Raw genomic sequence first — 23201 nt, 5'->3', positions numbered from 1 at the left:
TGTAGAAAAGCAAATAATATATTAAATAAACCTGAAGTCACAGCAGTAGCAAGGAAATCCTTTGTTCTTAAAAAGTCACATAGGGAACTGTTTTTCAAACTTGTGTTTGTTGTAAATGCAGTGCATAAACTTCAGCAGCTAGGCGATATTGATATGAGGCACTAAAACCTGTTCTTAAAAGGATTTTCTAAAGAGTAATGTGATGAAGAGTAAGAAAGGACAGCAGACATGTAAAATGGAAGCATTGCTCCCGTGCAATCTATTCTTGCCTTCTTTCCTGGATGTGGTAGAATTGTTTTAGAAAGCAGGAACACTGTCAATAAAAGAATGCAAAAACCCCTGCTAAACCATGGCAAAACAAAACCCCTTCTACTGAAGTTAGACATTCACAAGTACATTTACATGAATAGTTAAGGCAGGGAGGGGGAAGCTCTTTTCTTGGATCCCAAAAAACTCAGACTCCAGATCCTTATTTTATTAACTAGTGTAAGGACCACCCGTCATTATTGCTGGTGAAAAACATTATTTTCTCGAATTGGTCAAAAATACAAGCAATGCTAAAGTACAGTGACAGATTCATGCAGGTCAGTGTTCAAATCCCCTGTCCACAGAACCATCAACATTATTAGCATGTAGGGACATACATGGGACAACAAGAAAAGCACATGATTGCATCCTCAAAGTATTCCTACAAGGACACTATCCCATTATTCTTTTCCAAGAAACACGAGAAATTAAACAAAATAATCACCGTTACATAACACTTACTGATACAAACTTTAAATGAAATAAAAACATTACTTATTTATATATAATTTTTTTGCTCATATAAAATGAGAAAAATATTTCAGTTTTCCCACACCAAACCTATTTTACTCATCTAAACATTTAAAAAAAAACAACTTGTGGCAGGGACCATGCTCTCATCCTGTAGCAAAACGGAGCCCTTTGTAGAATCAAGCCTCTGAAGCAATACTATTACAATAACACAGATAACTCAGTGTACAGCAAGCTATACTAACTCAGTCACTTTATTTTCAAATTGGAAAATGCACAATATAACTGCAGAAAGGCTTAGAAAATCTTATAGCCAAGAAAAAGAATGAAAATATGGAGAAAATCCATGCCATGATCTAAGAAAATATACCAAATTTCCCACTTTTTAGATTGCTATCTACTCTATAAATATTTCTGAGATGATTTACTTCCTCCAGTTCAATTGGCTTTCCCCTCCGCCTTCTTAATATAATGCCCAAGAAGACAATTTGTGATAGATTAGGCCAAGATTTTTATGTAACAGCATTACATAGTTTACACTGTTATGAATTATTTACTACAGTATCATGCTTTGTTCTTCAGGAAATTTCATTGTTCTATATTATTATTGAATCAAATGCTAATAGATAGCATTATTAAAAGAGGAAATTGGATCAGAGGGGTTTTTAGCCCGCTCCAATATTTTTTCTATCAAGGTACAAACTGAACTCACCTCAACAGCAAATTTTTTCCGATTGTACTGCAAATATGTACTTTTGCATCAAAACCTGCAGCTGACAATGCAAATAGCATGTAACCAAGCGGGTTGTATAACTAATATATAACCAAGGTAGATGTCGAAGACCATCTTTTCCTCTCCTATGGGGTCAGATATTATATCTTAAAAGAAAAATAAAAAGCCCATAAAAACTATCTCAATTTTCATGAGTTGGAAAAGCCCCTCTAAGTGTTCAGCACCTGCAGGGCATGCAAGCTGGTTTTTCTAAAAACTCAGGATCAAATTATCCATATTAAACTCCAACTTATAATGAGATGCGGTCTTTACGGTCTGAGTATAATGAAGCCTAATCACAATCTTATATAACGATTTCTCCATTTTTCTCTGTCTGAAGGGTTCTTCAACATTTGGGTGATTGTGATCATCCCAGAGAAATCAGTGGGTGTTTTAGCACTGTGTCAGATTTAAGAGACAAGCAGATTTCAAATGCCAGCTAAGGATAAAAATCAATGTTATCTGATTACAACACAGACCCACAGCCTCTGCCACTAGTAATTCCCTGATTCAATTGACATACCAGTGAGAACTGCCACTGAGCCATGGTATTCTCGACCTACTTTATACTCAGCTCAGAGCAACAGTCTTCAGTTTTAAAATAAGTTGAATTCTTACAAATCAAAGGGCGCAAGCCTTTATTTTCTAGGAGCACGCATCTTAACCACAACTATCCATGTTAGCCTCTTGAAAAGAACCTCACTTGAAGAACAGGGAAAGTTCAGTTGCCCTAAATTCTGAATTAACATCATCTGAGTCACCATTTTCTACAGCCTATATTTTCTCTATCTCAGATGGATCTCTTGAATAATTAACAGAAAGACTTAAATCTCTGTTTCTCTGTCCAGTTGATGTCAACTTTGGAAAAGCAATCTCATCTTGACTAATAGAGTCCTCCCTCAACTTGCATAATTCATAGTGACTCAAACTTTGATTTTATAGGTTCATACTCAACCTTGAGAGACTGAAAGAAAATTATAGTACAGCAAAGAGAAAATTACTCAGTTTGTGCACTAGCCTATAAATTGTCACTATGTCACTACTAGATCATTTACTTCCAACATAGTTTTGGCAAAAGGATTGTTTCTACTCAATTGCAAAGCGCAGATTTCCAATTAATGAGGAAAGAATCTGTACTGATACTGAATGTCCTTTTAAGAAAGTTAGGACTAAGGGAGGAAGAAGTTCTGGGTTTATGACTTTAAGCAGTTCAAGAACTCTACAGACCTTTGAACTTAACAAAGTTCACTTATTCCTAGTGTTAATGCAGAGCCCTCCAGTGAAAGGTTTGTTCTTCAGAGATTATTCCTCCAAGAATGCTGCTTAATCTGTCATAAAGCTCTAGCCCATGTTCCCAACACCTAGTTTTCCAGTGCTCAGCAAATTCATTCCAGAAGCAGATTTCAATGGTTTCGCATCTTGTGGTCACAGATCCAGAAAGTTGTCAGGGGGTTTTAGGACTGCTTTTTTTTTTTTTTTTTAAACTGTCAGGAAAAAACAATGTGTGTGAAAAACTGCAAGTAGTGCAGTTTAACCCATCTGTGAACCACATCTCAGCATCTCTTCATATTCCTAACCAGCAGTAATAGTCTGGCACTCACAAGAAAACTGGAATTTTTGAAAGTACCTCTAGAAGTGGTTCAGCTAATGAGAATATACTGGAGCAACCATACAACACTTAAATATTAGTGATGTCCAGTGTGTGCTATTTATCTGGTTTTATGCCCAAAAAATAAGGTCTGTTTTTCAATGTAGGAGTTCAGCAACAGTTTTTAGCTGAACAACTGTGACACAGACCACTCTCATAACTTCCCATTCCGGTCCTCAATATGCATATTCAGAACAATGAAATCTAAGTAGCATACCCTCTCCCCACCCCCACAAGCTATCGCATGTTTACAGAAGGCTATGGAGGTGAATAAAATAATGCTGTTTCCAAACAAGAATGAAGCCATGTCCAATACCAAGAAGCCTTCACAGGGAACTCTCTATTAGCAGCATACATTTTGTGGGCCTTTATTTCAGACTCCAAAAGGATGAGTCAGTAGGAAAAAGAAGTCAGGCTACTTAAAAATTGTTTTCTTCTTATACAATAAGGCATTTTTCTATCTCAGCCTAGTCCTTCTCCTCCCCATGCCATTAATTTCTAAATAAAAATTTGAATGAAGGGTAAAATTCTCAAAAATCACATTAATTTGGCACACTGGCCTGCAGTGTGACCTCAGGAGTCACCAGGCTAAGGGTAGCCTGGCAGCCAGCTCAGCCATTCAGCTGCAGGAGCTGGGGCTCACCCAGCAGGCAGTCAGTGGCCCAGGAGGGAAGCAAGAGGATGTGCAGGGTAAGTGGATGGGGAACTGTGATGGAGTGCTGCAAACGTTGCAGGTTCTGTGTGGCAGGGGGTGATCAGTTGTGTTACATGGAGCACAGGTATCATGAAGGAAGAAGCAGAAAGAAAGGTTTCCCAGGGAAGCCAAGTTCCTTTAATTCTGCCACTCAAGGAAGAAATTGTTTATCAAATGAATAGGAATAGACAGGATTCAATGCATTTGGTTGCATTTTTTTTTTCTACTTTACTTCATTTCAGACCCAAGGAATCTTACAGTTTTCAGATGACAAAAGAAAGTCTGGCCCCTGTTAGAACAGTTTAAAGGTGCAAGATCAATGGGATAGAGAGTCTCTTAATAGTTACAAGGGCCTACAAAGATGGTGGCTGTTGTTCAGAAGCACCATACACAGACTGAAGGTGGCTACTGAATCTGAAAGCAGAGGATGCTTTATTTTCAGAAAAGAAAAAAATATCATCCTGAGTTCTAGCATATCCTAGTATTTGCTTTCTTTGAAATATCCTGAAGGAATATCTATGTCCTAAATAAACAATAACCATAAAAAAGCACAGATTAAATCCCAAATCATTTTTTAGATTAACTAGCCTATATATACACTACCAACCTTCTTGTTCATTTTTTTTCAGCACACAGAATTTAGTACTAAAAAGATAAGAAAGCATTTTAGTTTATGTGTTTGCATCTTTTTATTTATACAGCACACACAAAACCACAGCTAAACCACAGGTATATTTTCTTACCATTATTTGTCAACAATATAAGCCGGTAATCTTACTCAAAGTGAAATGAAATTCTAAACAGTTGGCACATCAAAACCACAGTCCTTATCTTGCCATCAACTCAAGAAGCAAAACATATTGTCCATTCAATCAGGGCATTTGAAGGGGGGCTGGGGGGAATTGAGAAAACATTTAAATGTCATCTGTGCTTTTTTATTATTACTGTTCTAACAGACTTTTTTTTTGTTTACACTCTATTTGGCAATGGCATATCACGTCTCGAGTGCCTCAAACTCTCTTTGATGTGAACACCCAGGACTTAAAAGAGCTCTATGGCAAGCACAAAGTATAAGCTTCTACAAGCAAAATCCTAAAGCCAAGAAAAAAAAAGTATAATCCGTAGGCTACACGTATGCTTATTTCTTGTTCTGTCCTTCATCTTTGTTATGAAGAATGATAGTGCAGCAGAAACTCTCTAGCACAATGAACTTCATATGTGAGCAAAGTATAAATTTAAATCATTGTATAAAATTGCAAACCCCTTATTTTAGGTTACCAATTGCCTACGTAAGTTTAGGTTAGCATACTCCACAGCAGATAGAAATCAAGTGAAGAAAATAACAAGCAGTAATAGGAGATGATAATCCTTTCTGTGGTTCATCACTGTATAGGGATTAGACATATTTGCCAGTGGGCTTCATTTGTGCTTGCTGATGCCAATACAGGGGTCACACGTTTTTTTACTCCAGGCTTAAAAAAGAAACATTCTATAGTGATTGCAAGCCCTGTGACTCTCTCTCCCACACATTGTCCATAAGCACAGGAATTGCTTCATGGTAGTTTCCTGAAGAAAATTGCCCCAAAGAGGACAGAAATATTGAAAGGGCAAGGCCTGTTGCTGTTGTGGCCTGCCAAACCCTAGCCCATCATTCTGGAAACTGAAAAGGCATGTGGAAAAGGTAGTCTCTGTGAAACACAAATAGCCAAAATTTTTCAAATACTGTGGAATGCCAATTGTGGCAATGGCCTTAAAGTTATAGAAAAAAATGTCATAATCTCTCACTAACACATACATACATTTCTGAGTCACACACACAGAGCACAAAGCCTGCAACTGCTCCTTTTTTAACTGAAAAACTGATATGAGAATAAACAAAATTTCAAAGTGCATCTTCAGTACCTGCGCAGCCCTTCAGGGATACAGACAGGAAGCGGTCTCCAGTTTCCTTGCCATGTCTGTGTTCCTCTGTACATGAGCTGCACAACCACTTATTGCAGCTTGTACAGAGACTGTGAGCAGGTCTCTTCTCTTTACACGTGGAGCAGCTCTAAAAACAAAAAGTGCAATTACCTACAAGGATAACAAATTAGTCATACAAACTATCTTTAATAGATAGTTATCTTTAATACACTATGATTCAGATTGGTAGTTATCTTTAATAGACTATGATTCAGACTGGTAAGCTTAATATTTTTCTTCCTCAGATTAATGCAATTCAAGTGATTTTAAGAGTCTGGTTATCGTTGTAAAACAGAACAGAATAAAATTAAGATTTGAAGATCTTAAATCAAATTGGTTGTCTTTCTGTGCTCTAGCACAATCAAGCATAATTATGACATGATGCAAGAATTATTCAGAAAAACTCTGGGGTCCATGTTACATGTGGAGTCAGAAGAAATAATCATAATGGCTTGTTTCTTGTGAACTGAAAAAGTCATGGAACTATGAAGTACGATTTGTCTGATTTCAGTTAAAGAGGGTTAGGTTAAAAGTTACCTTTGACAATGAGTAGTGTGCTTTGCAATCCCTTCCTGTTAGTGTTGTACTACTTACTGATAGCTTTAACACATCAAATAAGTGTACATCTTACTTTATATGTATATATATATGTGCATATATATTTAGATAGATATAGATATTTTCTACCTCAGAAAAGATAGCCTAGGTTGCCAAGTAAATATGTGAAGTGTTAGTCAAACATAACCGATCAAAAAGTTTTTTAATCTAACTACCATTTCCTTTCTAATCACAACATCATGCAGAAGCATTTTACCATATCACTTCAGTGTCATTCATTAATTTCTGTCGGTTACTAATTATTTATTGAAAAATAAAAAAAAAAATCTATAAGCTAGAATCCACTTCTGCTTTCATGTATATGAACATAAATCAGACATATTTCAGCAGACCTCTAAATCTACATTGTTTTATTTAAAATTAGACCTTACTCTATTTGCTTTAGCATTGTATGAACCACTCTGATACAGTGTAACTGTCAGAAAAATAGGTAAAATATGCTAACGGTAAGGCAATTTAGAAAACAATACGGAGACCCTCACATACTATTAATGAAAAAGTTCCTGTTCTCTAAAGAGCTGACCAGAATGAGCTCAACTTATATATTGATATCACATATGGTGAACTGGAAACATAAGACATGGGAACATGAGAAGAGCTAGAAACCTCAATTAACTATCATCTCTACTGATTCAACAATTTAGGAAATGCCCTTTTTTATACAGGCCATGCTGTCTGGAAGTGTCGCTAAAGGGGAAATTAATAAAGCAACATGTAAATGAAGTGGGTAGTTTGATCTTTGGTATCCAGAATGAACTCAAGAGTTATTTCAAGATAGCTATAGTGATATTTCTCTTAAAAAGGATTTGCACTAGGCATAAAATACCTTGTCTGAAAAACCCTAATATTAATGGGTTTGACCTACCACAAGCACAAATAGGTACTAGTGGGCAGAGTGAACATAGTGATGTAATTTTACCATCAAAGTATAAAAGCTTTGCCACCACTTTATCAAACTCAAAAATTTCCTACAAAGTTACGATATATCTACTGTACTTATGCATAGCTCCTGAACATTGCTACTACTCAGGGCTACTCAAGCAACCAATAGTAGATGGCAGAATTACTTCCTATGGTGTCCTTTCTGTTGGGCATCAGCTGATCTTCAATTCAGTTCAGTTATGATTGCATCCCAGCTATTCTGATGGGAAACACAAAGAGAAGGATATAGCAGCATGCGCTCAGCGCATAAGCCCTGATGCAAGCCCTGGTGAAATTAATAGAAGAATTTCTCTTTGTGGTGTCTCAGGAAAAGAAAGCCTAAAGGAAGAACAATCACAGTTCTTTGCTGGTCATCTTGGTTTTAAATCACGGCTTTAACATTAAGTGGAACATCTATATTCACCTAAATTCTGAGACACACATGAGTCATGTTCTGATTCACTTCAGTACAAGAGGAAAAAATTTTGTTCTGCTGAAATTAATTTAAATTTTACTATTCCCTTCAGTGGGGCTGGAATTTCACAACAGGTCTCTTATCAACTCATTGTTCAGGAGTTGCTAAGTATTCCCAATCTGTTTCAAAGAGATGGGGCAATTCTTGACAATAAGACAAGAAGATAAATTTTTAAATGTGTTTGATTGTCTAGGCAGGGAAGTATTTGTGTAAGCCATTCTGCTATTTTAGCCATTTGCTTATCAACAATGTTTTCCAAAATATACATGTAATAATTTAGGCCAAAAAGCCTAATATAACTTATGTAACAAAAATGCAAGGGTATTTATTCTGGGAAGCAAGGCTTGTTATATAAAAAGAAGTGTCTAATTTAAAATGTACTCATGAAGAGCCAGCTTAGGTCAAAAGTTGAGGGATGCTCTGCCTTCTCTGCAATAACCAAAACCGCTTAATCACAGGTTTACCTGTAACTGTTCAGCCGTCAGTCTGACTAGAACTTACATTGACACTGTAATGTGTTAACATTACTTTTAAGTTGCAGAGCACAGAGTGTTCCCAGAGTTATATTATTTATGATGTGGAAATGGGATTTTGGGCAAGAGATTCTGAACTGCATATTTTTGAAACTCCTGCTACTGGTATATAGCACATTCTATCATTTATGCTTTACTATCTCACACACTGAGAAACATCTTGCTTCCAAACACTTTGTTACAAGCCTTGACAGATTCCCATTTGAACATATTAGGTAAATTAAGAAAATTATGGTAATTCAGCTGTGTCTCAGTTGGATGAGTTGGTGCTTCTCCTTTTGATATCACTGATAGTGAAACTATAGCTTTAGTTTGGCAGGGTGAGGGTGGTGGTGAAAAGATGGTAAGCAAGCTTCACTGATACATGACTTGACTGTTAATAAAAAGGAAGCCAAGAACTATGAGGAAGGTTCATGAGTGCCTCTAGGGTATTCCTGTGCTCCAGCGAGAAATCTGCTTTACTGAACTGCTCTTAGGGCTCCTAAGGGATTACAGAAAAGAAAAAACTTCCTTTAAAAAAGGTTTGAAAAAAAATAATCTAGTGCTTTTGAAGACATTAGATATTCTCATTTGATTTCCTTTCTACACAGATTTTCATTGAAAGGTAAATTATGTGAGTCACAGTAATTAAGAAATCCCACTGTAAGTGCATTCTAAACATTCAGCAATATCTTATGAATTTTCTTCTTCTTTTTGAAGAGTGCATGTGAATAGATGTCTTCCTATTTTGAAGTTATGTTGCCCTCTTCAAGCACTTTACACCTGAAGATGTCAACACACTTTGCTTGCATTAATTTTTTAATTTCCCCAGAACACTCCATGGATTAGGTTTCATGTTCTTTTCTTTTTAACAATTGAGAAAAAGCAACAAAGAAATGACTCACAGGGAAGAAATACATCCCTTCTATATTTTTTTTAGTGATGTCACTGGGAAAGTCACTTACAGAACCCAAAGCGGTCTCAAGCCTTCTGCATGGGACAGAACTGACCTACAAATTGTTGCTGCCCCTGCAGGAGTTAAGAGTGGAAAGACATATCTTCTGTCCTACATTATGGAAAAAGTGGTCCCCTCCACCTAAGGGCCCTGAAACTGAATATCCAATGTGGCTATCCAGTTTACTTAGGAATCAAAAGTGCAAAAGAGACAGACTGAGGTCCAGGAGCTGGTTCAGAAGGTGAAGCCCAGTATCCCTGCTTCTTTGTTACTCTTCCCTTGCTTTGGATCACACTTTGAATAAAGCAGTCAGCAGATTACAGAATAGTTTTGGCAAGTTTTCACCTGTTCTAACTCCCAGCTACAGGTAATACTACCACATTCCAAAAACAATATTATTCATGCAAATAATAGAATACTGTTAGAAGAAACACACGCCTTTCTCTGTCCATCCTTGCAACCCAAAGTAGTAACAAACAAAAACCTGTGAGAATAGTCCTGCCTGTTAACTGGGTATTTAACAGAAGTGAAATCCATCTATGTACAGTGTCAATACAAGGCCAAAGTAGTAATCCTATGCCTTCCAATGATATTTTGCATCCTTTCCCCAATGGGAAACTAAATATGATGTGGCCTTTTTTTATCATCAAAACAGATAATCAGAAAATTATAATTGCCCACAGGATCTAATGGGTAATCTTGGTGTAACCATTCAGCCAATAGTCTGCTTCCGTTTACTTTGTGTTGAGAGCAGAAATGGGACAGCGAGGAATCCAAGAGATTCAGTACCTTCCTAACATATTGTCACAGATCCAGTCCTACACCACTAGTATCAATGTTTTTTAATTGACTCTATTTTAAGTATATAGAGTCAAACTCATTCTTCAAATAGAGTTAAAAAAGTACTATGAAGGCAGTATGTCCATCTCTAGGAGTGAAGTAATTGCAGTGCTGCATAAGCAAACTGTAAGAGTCTGTTGTTAAATATGAAGTTTTCTCTGTTTTAAAACAGTGTTCATCTGGTAGTTTTTCAACACATCTCCGACTTAGTGGTTTTCACTTACCTTTGCCATAGCTGAATTACCAGTGGGAAAGTCCTTGAGAAAGAAATTTTCAACTACATCCCTTGCAAAGCAGGTCTGTTTGCACACAGGGCAGGAAAGGATACCTGAATTTAAAAGAACAAAACAAAAAAAACAAAAAAAAAAACCAAACCAAAACAAAACAAACAAAAAACACCACAAATAAAACAATGCACACCAGACACATGAACCAGGAAATTATATAAACCATACTTCAGTATCGCTGGCTTTTCTACATCACATGGACACACTTAGTTTCAGGAAACTAAGGTATTCTTCAAGCTGTAAGTTACTTGCGGCTACATCTAGTTCAATACATACACAAGAAAAACAAAGTAACAAAATCCCTAGAAATACGCTACAGTTCAGTTGACTTATTTCAGTATTTATCAATGATATATGCATGTCCAAATTCCCATAATTTCATCAGGATTTACAGCTTTGATAAAAAAAAAAAAAAAATAGAGCTGCACTTTAAACTCTATTCCCTTGTCAAGGATCTACTTGTGCTTTCTGATACTTGCTACAGTCCTTCTAGACCAGCTTTACATTACCAGAGGTATATCAAAGCATAAAACACACATTGCCTAATACTAGTTTTACAGTGCAGCATGCTATCCAAGTGAAGTGAAAGAGGAGTAACACGCTGCTAGCAGAAGCAAGAAGTCGGAATAAAGGTAAAGGATAAAAAAAGTTTCGTAAGTGAAAGTCAGAGTTGCAAACCAGCTATTACAACAAATCCACATGTGGCAAAACATGATCAGCCCTAAAGCAAAGCAAAGCAAAGCAAAACGAGCAGCGTGAGCAGCAAAACCTGGCTTCACCTTCATTAGCTACTGAGCACACCTGGGACGAATCTTAGTGTTTGCCTGGGCTGAGAACTAACACTTCAAGAAGGTGTCCATAGCCGTATACCTGCATTTTTGCACCTCTGCTACTTCATTCCTAGACTTCTTGGGCTAGGACTTACATTTTTCTAGAAGGCCTAGTGCCTTTTTTTTTTTTTTTTTTTTGAAAAGGAGTGTGCATGTTTCTGACATTTCTGTAAACTACTGTAGATGCGAATCCAGTCCTTTAGAGATGGTGGTAGTGTGTCAGTCTATTTTTACCTTATCTTATCAAGTCTTTTTTTAATCTAAGTTTTTCCATTCTGTTGAGAACAGAATTTCAGTGCTGTGCTCACCTTGCCAAATGATCTGTTTATGATAACCAACAGCAGTATTTTCCATAACTAAATGATGCAAACTCACTTAAAGCAAGATTTTAAAAGCAAGATCAATGACAACTTTCTACGGGACTGACAACATTTAATGTGCCCTATTCCTTAGCTAAAATTATTTTATAATAAGGAGACTGGCCTGTAGATTAATTAAATCTTAAGAAAGAAACCTATTACTTTTTGCATTAGACAGTTATCAGAGACTCTCATGTTTTCCAGGTGCGTAGTATTACCTGCCCTTGGGACATGGCTCCTGCAGTCCCTGGCCAGCTGCACAGTTCTAACCTTGAATGTCTCCCATTTTCAGAACTGGCCTACTGTTATTTTAACAGCAGCACTTTACATTGACAGAGACACACAGACCCTAAACCCTACGTTACCACTTCTGACAGAAGCGCTATGCAGTCAGATGTCTGAATACATTTAGTTTCATTCATAAATGTTCTGAAGAATCTTTGAGTTCTGTTATATCTCCTTTGAAGAGGACATCTTACTAAGAACTGCTTCCACAAGCTTTAGGTCTTTTTTAGCCCAAATCTTGTTACAAAACCAGAAGTATATTGTTTACTGTTTTCTGAGGTTGCATTTACAACAGAATTGTGATTTGGGGGCCCAAGTGGTCTACCTCGCACTTGTTTAACTGTGCATTTCATACAACACCGAGTGTTCATGTAGACATGAGAAGGAACAGGCGGTATCCACAGGTGCCTGTGCTACCCAGCTGCAAGTCACCCCAGGGAAAAGGGCAACACAAGCTGTTGCCAACACCTTGCTCATCTTCTGGGCATGTAACTTGAGTCTGGTTTAAGTGTGTTCTGGTGACAGAGGCTACAGAGGCTAAAAATTCATCTGCTAAGGATGCCTGTGATGGCAGAAAGCTGTAGAAGTCTTTTAGACTCTTCCTCTACTTTGCATCCTTAATATAAGAAGCACAGCTGAAAAGGTATCTTATTTACCTGCAATATTTTTAGCTAATCAACTTCATATTTTACACCCTAGGACAACAGAATGCTTTTATGTTAGTCACACTGGAACCTCTCCATGCTTTCCCAAATTATGGTTGTGTGTGTCTTTTAGATATCAGTTAACAGCTCAGCTCTCAGAGAAGTGTAAAAACATCAAGAGAGCTGCAGTACCCAAGACAAGATGTGTTATAAAGACAGTGCCCTCCTACTCCTTGTAAAAGGTGCATACTACAAACACCAGTGAATTGTAGTGCTAATTCCTAGTTTTCAAGATCCCCTGTGAGCACCTTACAAAGCAACACAGTTATAACAGCAGCAGAAATAGAGAGACATACATTTTGATTGATAAGCTAGGAAGCAAAATACCTACTTTGCAAGCAGCTTCTCAAATAAGTCTCACAGGACATGCTCTAATTCTCAGTACAGTCGATAGGAAACCACCTACTGACTTTACAGGGAATCGCCTGTAGCCCTTTGAAACTTTGGACCACTTTCTTACTCCCGTAACAGCATTGCCCAAGCAGTGCCAGTTCTTGATCTGGCTAATACAGAGAGAAAGCCCCCATACTGAGACTATATAATATGCCACGAATTGACCAAAGGGGAAATTATCAACAGGTTACTTTCTGAAGTAAAGAAAAGCACGACTCTCACAGTTATTCCTTCATCTACATGCCGTATGGGTGAGCACACAGTCTTACACAAAATATTTCTGGGAACAGCTGCCTGCTGGGAAACAAAAGCAGTGCTCAGGACTTTGCCATAGCAAGGACAACTTCTGTCTACACACCACATAAGGTAAAAAAAGTTAGTATTGAAGTTACTATTTTATTACATTACAACACTATTCAGTTAGCGCAGAATGTTAAATCAAATTATACCAATTGAGTGACATTTAATGGAATGGTCATGGCCTCAGGCACATTCATGTGAACTTTAAATTCTGCTAATTTGTTACAAACCAGTGAAGAATAAAATAAATTGTATAAAGAATGCATTAATTTGACAATGGGTAAGACCATCTTTTTAATTGTTTTAAATGTATTTAAAGAAAACTTAAATAATTTTCACCCTAAGAAAACATACACCATACATGGGTTTCGGTTCTGCCCAAAAGCCTCCTTATATTTATTGAGAAATGCAGTGGTATTAAGAAATATGAAACAGTCATGATTTTTGAGGTAGATGACATTACTTCTGATTAATGCTAGGGGATATCTAAAAGAAGTGTCCTGGATGCCATGGGACAATTTTTTTCCTGAGTTTTAGATCCAAGTTATGCTGCTGAAATTAGTGTTGTTCCAGAAATACACATGGGGTGAGTCACACACACACAGGTCAGAACTTTCTGTTAGACTCACTACCACAGACCATCAAGTATAGCTTTCATTGTGTAAACTTCAAAGTGTGTCTTAAATATCCAAGTAACTGTGAATTATAACGATTTCAAATCTAAAACTCCCTCGAGATGAACATAAGACATGTATAGCCCCCAGCTTAATAAAAAAATCAGAACAAAGAGCATAACTGTTAACAGGAAAAATAACGGGGACACCATTGCAATACTGTATCAGAAGTAGTCCCCTACTCATAGGAGGACTAATCAGTAAGCACCTTCTCTCCTGTCCTAATACTGAATTACATATTTAAGACTTTATTAAAAGCACAGGAGACGGACATGCATCTTGCTAAAAGAGGGATTCCCTGAATGTGGTAGCTTCAGAGATCATACTTGTTCAGCTAATTGGGCTTCTTATTTGATTCCTTTTCCATTTAATAAAAACCTGTGCTCCCTTGAAATGCCCAACCTGTTTCAATATAAATTCCCAAAAGAGTCTAATGATATCTTGGCATAATAAATACACTACAGAATGGTTTGTGAAGCAATTACCCTGAAATTAAGCAAACCTTACATACATATTTATAAATAGCCACAAGCAGCAGCTACTTCAACAATACAAAGCGAGCACACTACGCTGTACTCGTGCTCAGAGTGCAAATCACCAGTACAGTACGATTTCCTAGAAAACCCTTACCTGTCCTCTGGATAAACAGCCACTTAGAAAGCTACACACAGAGTCACTTGTGTCAGGGAGCGGGCGGTTATGAAGCAAAACTGCACACACAGCACGCTCCCCAGAATCAGGCTTTGCCGTACTGCAGGCTGAAGTTGCTACACCTTTCACAGACTATCTGGGGCTGCTCTCCCTTCTTCAGCCAGAAACGCTGACAAATCAGCAGGGCAGAAGGGTGTACAGGGCCATTACAAGGTGCATATTTTTTTTCCTCTTGCCTTCTTTCTTGCCCTTGCCTCTTGGATTCACTCAGGCCTCTGTTAGCTTGTCCTGGTTGTATTTTTCTTGAAGTGGTGGAATAAAAATCCCATAGTGAGAATGAATAGCAGCACCCTACTTCCCTTCTTGCCTTTGTCTTCTCTCAGTCCTCAAAGTAACCTGGAGCAAGTGTGCAGAAGGAAAGAGAAGAGCTTTTCCAGGTAGCAGCAGGTCTTACAATGCCATTCACTCCCACGGTACATTTTGCAGACCGTTCCCTAAATATTTTTCTTGCCTTCCTACCTTACCACTGACTCTAAACAACATTGTTAATTTGTTTTAAGAACCTGTACTTTGCAGACAGCTCATTTAAATATATCATTATTACAGCACTGTGGGTGAAGGGAAGAGTAGTCAGAAGCCCTAGAGACTCACTGTTTGTATGTGTGAGAATGATGCAATTTCTGGATCTAAATAGCAATTCAACATGGAATTACAGGATTCAAACAACAGTTTACATATTAAGAGATCAGGAGCCAAATTCAGATATGGTGCAATTGTGATGCCCAAATAAAGTCCATTATTGTTATCAAAACCTCTAGAAGTAGCAAAAAGCTAAGAGAGCTGTTGACATACTCTATTTTCATATGGAAATTACATTGGCAGGAAGGAGGTAGGAACATTTGCATAAATTATTTTTTAGAAGTTCATTACCTCCTGCTGTTTATCATCTGAAATCATTATTTATGACATCACATTTCACTGCTAAAGAGATAACCATGAATTTAGAAAGGCTATCAAGGATCCTAACGTTGGATTTAAGCTCCATTTCATTGTGATATGCAGAATACAATCCTATTTCAGAATTATATGCAGGATGAACTACATATAAACTATTACCAGTGTATTTGAATTATGAGCTAATACTGAGCAATCACTGAAGACCACATTGTATTGAACAGACTCCCACAAAGTTTCATCACGTGAGGGATGTGGAAGAATAGCTCCGCTACTCCTTTAACTACCATCCATAGTAGGCTAATGCACCTGAACACCACCACAAAAGCCACCAGCACTAGAGACATGCGTACAGACGTATCTCTGTGTGTGTTATGTTTATATACACACATACATCTCTCAGCCCTGAAAAGCTTCAGCAGCAGATATTTACTTTGCTAAATTGGTTTGCAGCCCTTTTTCATAAGCCATGTGTGTTTATTTCCACTCACGCTCCCATCAGCAATAGGAAGTAGACAGTGGGTTGGGGAAAATGGAAATTCAGAGGCAGTGGATCCAGCAGTCTGACACAGATACCCACTCTGGACACTCCAACTCCATACCTGGGATATCCAAAAACAGCTTTCAGGAAAACAAGAAGTTTCTGCCATACACTGTTCAAACCCTAGTTCCCCACAGGTCAGAGCTCTCACATCCCACAGCACTTTCTTTTCTCTTAATGAAAGTTGTCACACTGCATCGGGCCCAGGGAACAGCAGGCAGACTTCAAGGTAATGACCCTCATACAGAGTGTTCCTTTGTAGAAGCACAAATAAAGAACCAAAATTTCTGAGTGCTCTCAAGTTTTTACTCCACCTATATTGTAGCAATCTAATTTGTAAGTGACAGAGATGTGGATAATTTGCAGCAATCATCTCTGAAAGTGTGAACTGTAACCTCGCCACCACGTATAGAAACTGAGTACAAAGACCTTTTGAACATCAAAAGCTGCAGCTGGCAGTTTTATTTCAAGGTCTTCCAGTCCGATCAGGTTTAAAGAGAAAGAACCCTCAAGCTGGTTGTCTCAGAAATAAATCAATGCAGATAATTAACCTATTATTATAATGAGAATTGATTAGCATAAAGAAACAAACAGTGGAGCTATTGTACACACCACATTTATACTTGCTGTCCACATGTTGCACCTATTCCTCTGTTCTTTCTCCTCCAACAGCCATCAGAATAATTATTCTCAAAGAGCATTAGCTACAGCTCAAGCTGCAGACATAATTTACACTTCCTTGGAGACCCAATTATAGGTTATAGGAAACAGTTCTGAAGACAACCTCCCACTCCACAGCTTCATATTTATATAACTAAACCCCCTACTGTTTCACTTGCCTTTTGGATCTAGCAGCTGAACGACAGAGTGAGAAGGGCTGAGTAACTTTAAATCCATTTCAAGATGAATACATATGTATGTTATGAACAGTTTCCCTCTTAGAATTACCTTTCTACTTCCCTTTTTAGAAATAAAACATGTATTTGATGTTAAGTGGATCTAATTAAAGCAAATGGGTATTCTCCTCCAGAATGAATACATGTGATGCATTGCATCAGTTTCCTTATATGATTGCATCACAACATCCTGGAGATATAACAGTTGTAACACCAAGGCGGCCAAACCATACTCCACTGTAAGCCTAAATATGGTTTAAAACACTCTGTGTATGAGCTTTTTTTTTTTTTTTTTACATACAGACTTGGTACAAGATAAGGCGCTGTGTGTTGACACCTGGAGTCTCCTTAAGCCAGTGCATCATACTTCTTATGCTAAAACATCACACTGAAAATGAGCCTAGAGCCAAAGAAGTCCTAGAGCTCAATCTTTTTCTTGAAATAACCCCCCTTGAAGATATCTCTGAACGCATTAAATGCAAGTGTGACCAACGCTTGGCTGAGTTCTGGATGTACCTTGCTAACAAGTGTTCACAGTTACAGATCCATGGTTACATATAGCACCTACCTTGCAAGCTAAAGAAAACTGTATATTTTCAGCTGGAGATAATAAAATGCAGCAAGTCGACATCTGTCAAGAGCTGAATTCACATTTGTTCTCTTTAATAGTCTGTTTTCTCTTAGTTTTATGTGGTCAGTTTGCATTTCTCTGACACATAACCCTGTTACATTTCTTGGCGTTTAAGTGGGGATCTCAGACCCTCTCTTGCGCATGGGAAGCTAACGTAACACAAGCATGGACAGTTTTTGACTTATGCACAGAATGTGGAAAGAAATGCAGTCGTTTTCCATTATTTTTGTTATCCAACCTAGAGAACCACAAAAGGGCAAAGCACATTTTTAAAATAGAATTTCAGGAAAAAAAAAGCTCAACACACAAGTTCAATACAAAAACATGACACAATTAAATCTACCACTTCCCAAAGCAATTTACAAAGCTGGGCAAGTACTAACTGCATTTTACAAACATAAAGTGTAACTTACCAGTTAGACAAATTACCCAATTCAATCACAAAATGTAAATAATACCAGGTCTTGATACCAGTTAGCAGAAATCTGCAGGGTGTTCCAGCACATCTTTCCTGATCTGCCTTGTTCTCAGGGGTCTAAACTGTGATTGAGTAGTGATTACCTGAGAATTTTTTTTTTTTAAAGGAAAAAGAAAAAACAAACCTCGAGCTGAGACAGTCTTGCAAAAACATGAACTCCTTACAACAATGCACCTCCACTGGTCCTCATTGAGCTACTTTTGAAATTAGTATGTTGGTGATATTGAAAGCACTAAACCAATTTAAATCATTGAACATCTTATAGAGAAGAAGATTTGCAAATAAAGGGCAATTTATTTTGGCACCCACCTCCAATTCAGAAAGGAGGGATAAGCACAGGAACCTGGACGAATCTGGCTTTGAATGCATTCAGAATTCAGTGAGAAAGAGCCAGACCCAAGAAGCCAAGGCAGCATGCAAGAACTGATTTTGTATGTTTTCACATTGTACTGTGAGCAGCAACTCACACAGGTAGGAACCTGGGAAAGTTCTCATCTGAGAAATTTCCATCTCAGGAGCTGGGGGAATTTTCTCTCATGTTCTTACCCAATCCCTCTCTTTAAAATAATTCCTTCCCATGCACTAAACAGACTGGAAGCACACAACATGCAGATCTGCAGAGGAGAAGAATGTGGAGTCTCTGTTAAATGAAGAGAAGGAAGAAAAAAAGGAAGGTGACACTGGCCTGCAGAAAAAGAAAAGAAAGTGAGAATCTTAAGGTCCCCTTCATGTAAGAAGTATATGTAAGAGCCAAACTCACAAAGGTAATTTTCTTTTTCCACTCAAATTCTTTCCAAACTCTCAGTTCTCACAGCTTTGAATAAATTCTGATGTGTATGCAGCTTTTCCACAAGAGCTCTGGCTATCTCCGACCTTTCATTCATGACTTTTCTTAAACACATGCAGGTATAAAAGTAAGTTTCCAACATCAACCCCATCAAACATCAGGACCACTTACCTCCATCTTCTCAGCAATCTTAATACAACAATAAACTAGAAAAGAGCTTTATGTTAGTATAGCACTATTTATAGCAAAGCATACCAAAACCTACAAATTCAAGTATGCTTTTGTAGCAAATGTCAGATTGACTTCACTTGGAAATATATTCACTTTTTCCATTCTTATATTTTGCTTAAAGAATTCATAGTAAGGAACACATTTTTCTTACAGACTGTATTTCATGTTTACTCATCTAAAATGGTTTAGCACTTGTATTTACAGTTTATCATTGGCACTTATATATGATCACACTTAAAGATAACACTGAAAATTGAGTTCATATGGTACTGCTCATAACTCAGCAATCAGTGCAGAAAGACAAGGAATGTTTAGCATCACACCATCAGATGATTTCACATTTATCCTGGCTGACCTATGGTGGTCACAGTTTCAGTCATTGACTTAAATAAGAGACACAGATGTTTTGGTTTTGCTGCTCTCCTTGCTCATTTATTAACTGAGTCTCTGCACCTGGTGTCTCACTTCATTTACTGGGTCATAACCGTTCATTATTTCTTTTCTCTAATCTTTCTCATTCCCATAGAAGTTCCCTATCTACAAGAGAATAAGGAAGTAAACAGAGAAACTTCAAGAACAAAGAAGTAAATTAGTATTTGTTCCAATTTGCTATAGACAAGTAATTCCCGATCCACTCAGGAGCTTCAAGAAATATCTGATATTTTAACAACTCATGAGAACCTCTAGCTGCACTTCTTCCAAGATCACCAAGTGGTATAAATTCACTTTTCCATTTGGCAAACAGAAACAAGGAGGAGAAAGGAATGGCTTAGATGTCAAATGAAGACATATAAAAAGTAAAGGAGTGGTTGTTTTCGACAGCATTTTACTATAATGTAGGTTCCTCAAACTTTAAGCCTGCTATGATTGGGCATTAAAAACTTCAAGGAGACATTTACTTGAAATGACTGCTCTTTGTCATCTCCTCCTCCCTTTATATCTTTTTCTGTCTGTACCCCACACATGAATAGTCTTTCTCCTTTGCCATTAGGTTATTCCCTTTTCCTTGAACTTTTGTGTTCTGCTAGCCTTTCAGCAGTGATATCCTAACACTGTTTCCATTTGTTCTTAAACCTGAACTTGTCTAGTTTATCTTCCGTTGTCAAGTCAGATTACTATCACCTCAGGGAAGGTATCTTCTCTTCCTACATGTTTCTAAAATCTGCTATGGAAGAGATAATAAATGATGCCTCTTATTCATCTGAAGTTCAAAGCCTGTGAAAATACAAGTAATCTACATTCTTTTGCTCTTCTTATAAATTAGTAATGAGTCTGGAATGCTTCCCCATGGCAATTAAGACTCATTCAGTTAAAATGACTGTATTCTGTGATCTAAGTCCTACCTTATTCCAAAAAAGTTATGTATTTTCTATTAACATCACTACTAAAAACTGTACAAATAACTTCAGGATTTCAAAAGCCACAGTCACAAAATGCTTCTCATCCTCACTAGTTTACTCAGCTTATTAGGGTTACAATTACAGTATAGCCTACTGTCAGAAGGGTTCAGATAGAGAGAAACCACATTTACAATGAGATAAAAGAGTTTCAGCGCACCACAATACACATATTCTAATAACAATTATTATGACCTCTGTTAGGAGCAAAGAGGATGTTTTTGTGTTGGTGTTGCTGGGGGGAGGGGAGTGCAGAAGGGGGTGAGAAGAAAGAATAAAACTATCACCACAACCAGTACCACAGAAAGGTCCAAAAAATTGGATAAAGATGTAGCCTAGAAACTACCTTGTGGCATTTATTCATTTATTACACTAAGCAAATCAAATATTCATAATGTCACACTTGGTAACTGAAACTTAGCCCATTCTGGAAAATATTAAATGTTGCCAGACTGTGTCACTTCTCTTCAAAACATTGCTGTTGGATGAAAAACATAACAAAGGAGGCTTGTTCCCAATTAACCCTCTACTCATACAAATCTTGAGGAATAGGCTACAAAAAATGTCTCAATCCATCTATTTTTATAATACTGTAATGCAAGGAGCACAAATTAGAGATTCTTAAATATTACCTTCGTATAGAACTTCATACTCAGTGGGAATACAGCTATATCCTTGAATCAAATCCGGAAGACAGTCCTTACAGAAGGAATGAAGGCAAGGTAGCATTCTGGGGTCTCTCCTCCGCAGGTCCCATTTGCACACCAAACAATTCCTCAGCAGATCCAGGGTCTCCATTTCCGTTGGCTGAAGTTTGACATCGAAAACATGAAGGGTCACAAAATGGCTCATGACAACCCCTTCACTTACCAAAACACTTGATCACTCAAGTGCAAACTAGAAGGCAACAGCGAGATGCATGCTCTCAGAAACAACATTTGTTTAGTCCTTGTGAAGAAAGAGGAAGTTCCTTGCAGCTGAAAATCACGTACATGCTTTAGAAAAAATAATATCTTTGCAGATTGTTGTGCAGGAAAGTGTGGTTTAAGGTTTACAAACCACGATCCCACTATCTCTCTAGTACTTGCAACTTCTGTAAAAACTGAAGTAATCTGTTCTATTGATCTACTTACAAAGCTGTTACCAGGCTGAATTGTCACACAGCGTACATTTCCGGCTAGAAGCACTGAAACTGTGCAATAAAAATGACAATATTCTCTGTCTGCTCTTAAAATTTCACCTCAATATTTCATAGTTTTCAGGTAAGGCAAATAATAAGCATAACTGATCATATGTTCATTTCAGCAATGCATGTTAGAAAGCTGCCTTGACAAACGTGCAGCATCTTCTGCCAATCTTCTTTATAGAAATTTAATAAAATGCACTTTGTAGTAATCAAATTTCAGCTGTCAGGATGACCACAGATCAAATTATAGACCAAACGTGAACTTCCCACAAGCAGACAGCATTCCTCCTGCTAAGCTCCCCAAATGAAATTGAGAGTTCTGCAGTTCATGTTCCGTCCTTGATTCTGAGATTTTGAGAGATGTTGATCAGATACAGCCTGCAAAGGGAAACTTTTGCAAATCTTATCAGAGAAGAAAGAGGAAATACTGTCTTGTCTCCCCTGGAATCACCCTTCCAGCTGACCGAGCCTCCTGGGGCCGGAGCCCCTTGTAGCAAGGCCCATTGCCTTGGCACAGTGGCCTTGCTATCAGCAGAATGTAACTTGCAGCTACCATCTTCAGATTTCCCCAGCACAGAAGAGCAGCAGCTCTAACCTTAAGGCTATGTATTCTCTTGAGGGATTCCATCTCAGGGCAGATTCCAGTGGAAATGGTTAGTAAGCAGGTCTTTTTTTTTTTTTTTTTTCTACAATGCAAAAAAAAAAAATTAATGTCTCGGAAATTCAGAACCAGGAATTTTTTAAGTGTTGCATCCTGAAGTCATTGCTATTTAAAATATTTTAGAAAAAAGTGGACCATATGTTAAAGTCTGCATCATATTTCATACCCTAAGATCCATTCTAAGAACAAATGAAAATAGGTAGATATCCACCAATTTTACTGAATTTACTTAGAAAAAGTCAAACCTACCACTAAAACTCATGACTGTAATTTCAAAATGAGAGGTCCCTTTAGGAACAAACTGTGGGAATTTTGCATGTAGTTTAACTAATAAACATTGTATCAGTGCTTTATTATGCGAGCTCACTTTTTACAGTGCACCTTCATCAGCCATCTTTCCGAGGCCAATGTCATTAGAGCAGCACGGCTTCTCAGCTCGCTCCATCTCTATTGTTTCTTGCAACTACCGTTGCTAAGAAGCCAAACCAGCACCTACAAAAACATGTAATTTCTGCAGTAGGAAGTTGAGGTCTAAGACTACCACATAGTTTAGACAGAGAAACCACAGCCCAGGACCAAAGCATCCATGCACAGAGAATCAGTGCAAGCAAAGCCTAATGCTGGGAACTGCTGTATCACCATAAAGGCCCAACCTGTGGCTGAATGAGAAGCGGGTTACCATACATTTTAATTTATGCTTTTTGGAAAACTTATGAAACAATGTACAAGATTTTTGGTAGGAGGGGGAAGGATGAGGGTGATAAGCAGCGTCTAAAGTTTCC

General features: G+C 37.7%; 1 protein-coding gene across 3 annotated transcripts in view; it reads right to left on the bottom strand.

Moving 5' to 3' along the window:
- The window catches only part of TRIM66 (tripartite motif containing 66), a 52324-nt gene extending 29900 nt beyond the window's left edge, over nucleotides 1-22424 (bottom strand). For 2 of the 3 annotated variants that reach the window (XM_009635412.2, XM_035891042.1), the window contains exons 1-4: nucleotides 22354-22424; nucleotides 21205-21379; nucleotides 10399-10502; nucleotides 5794-5941 (exon numbers count right to left, since the gene is read on the bottom strand). In XM_009635412.2, the coding sequence (XP_009633707.2) occupies nucleotides 5794-5941; nucleotides 10399-10502; nucleotides 21205-21379; nucleotides 22354-22386 (460 nt within the window). In that variant the 5' untranslated portion in view covers nucleotides 22387-22424. Of the gene's footprint in view, nucleotides 1-5793; nucleotides 5942-10398; nucleotides 10503-14636; nucleotides 14720-21204; nucleotides 21380-22353 lie in introns of those variants that run through there. The other variant, XM_035891043.1, reaches the window with a different exon arrangement.
- Nucleotides 22425-23201: the final 777 nt, after the last annotated feature.

Source organism: Egretta garzetta, unplaced genomic scaffold (genome assembly GCF_000687185.1).
Source record: "Egretta garzetta isolate BGI_Z169 unplaced genomic scaffold, ASM68718v1 scaffold133, whole genome shotgun sequence".
NCBI lineage: Eukaryota > Metazoa > Chordata > Aves > Pelecaniformes > Ardeidae > Egretta > Egretta garzetta.
This window is presented reverse-complemented; position numbering and strand designations above follow the sequence as displayed.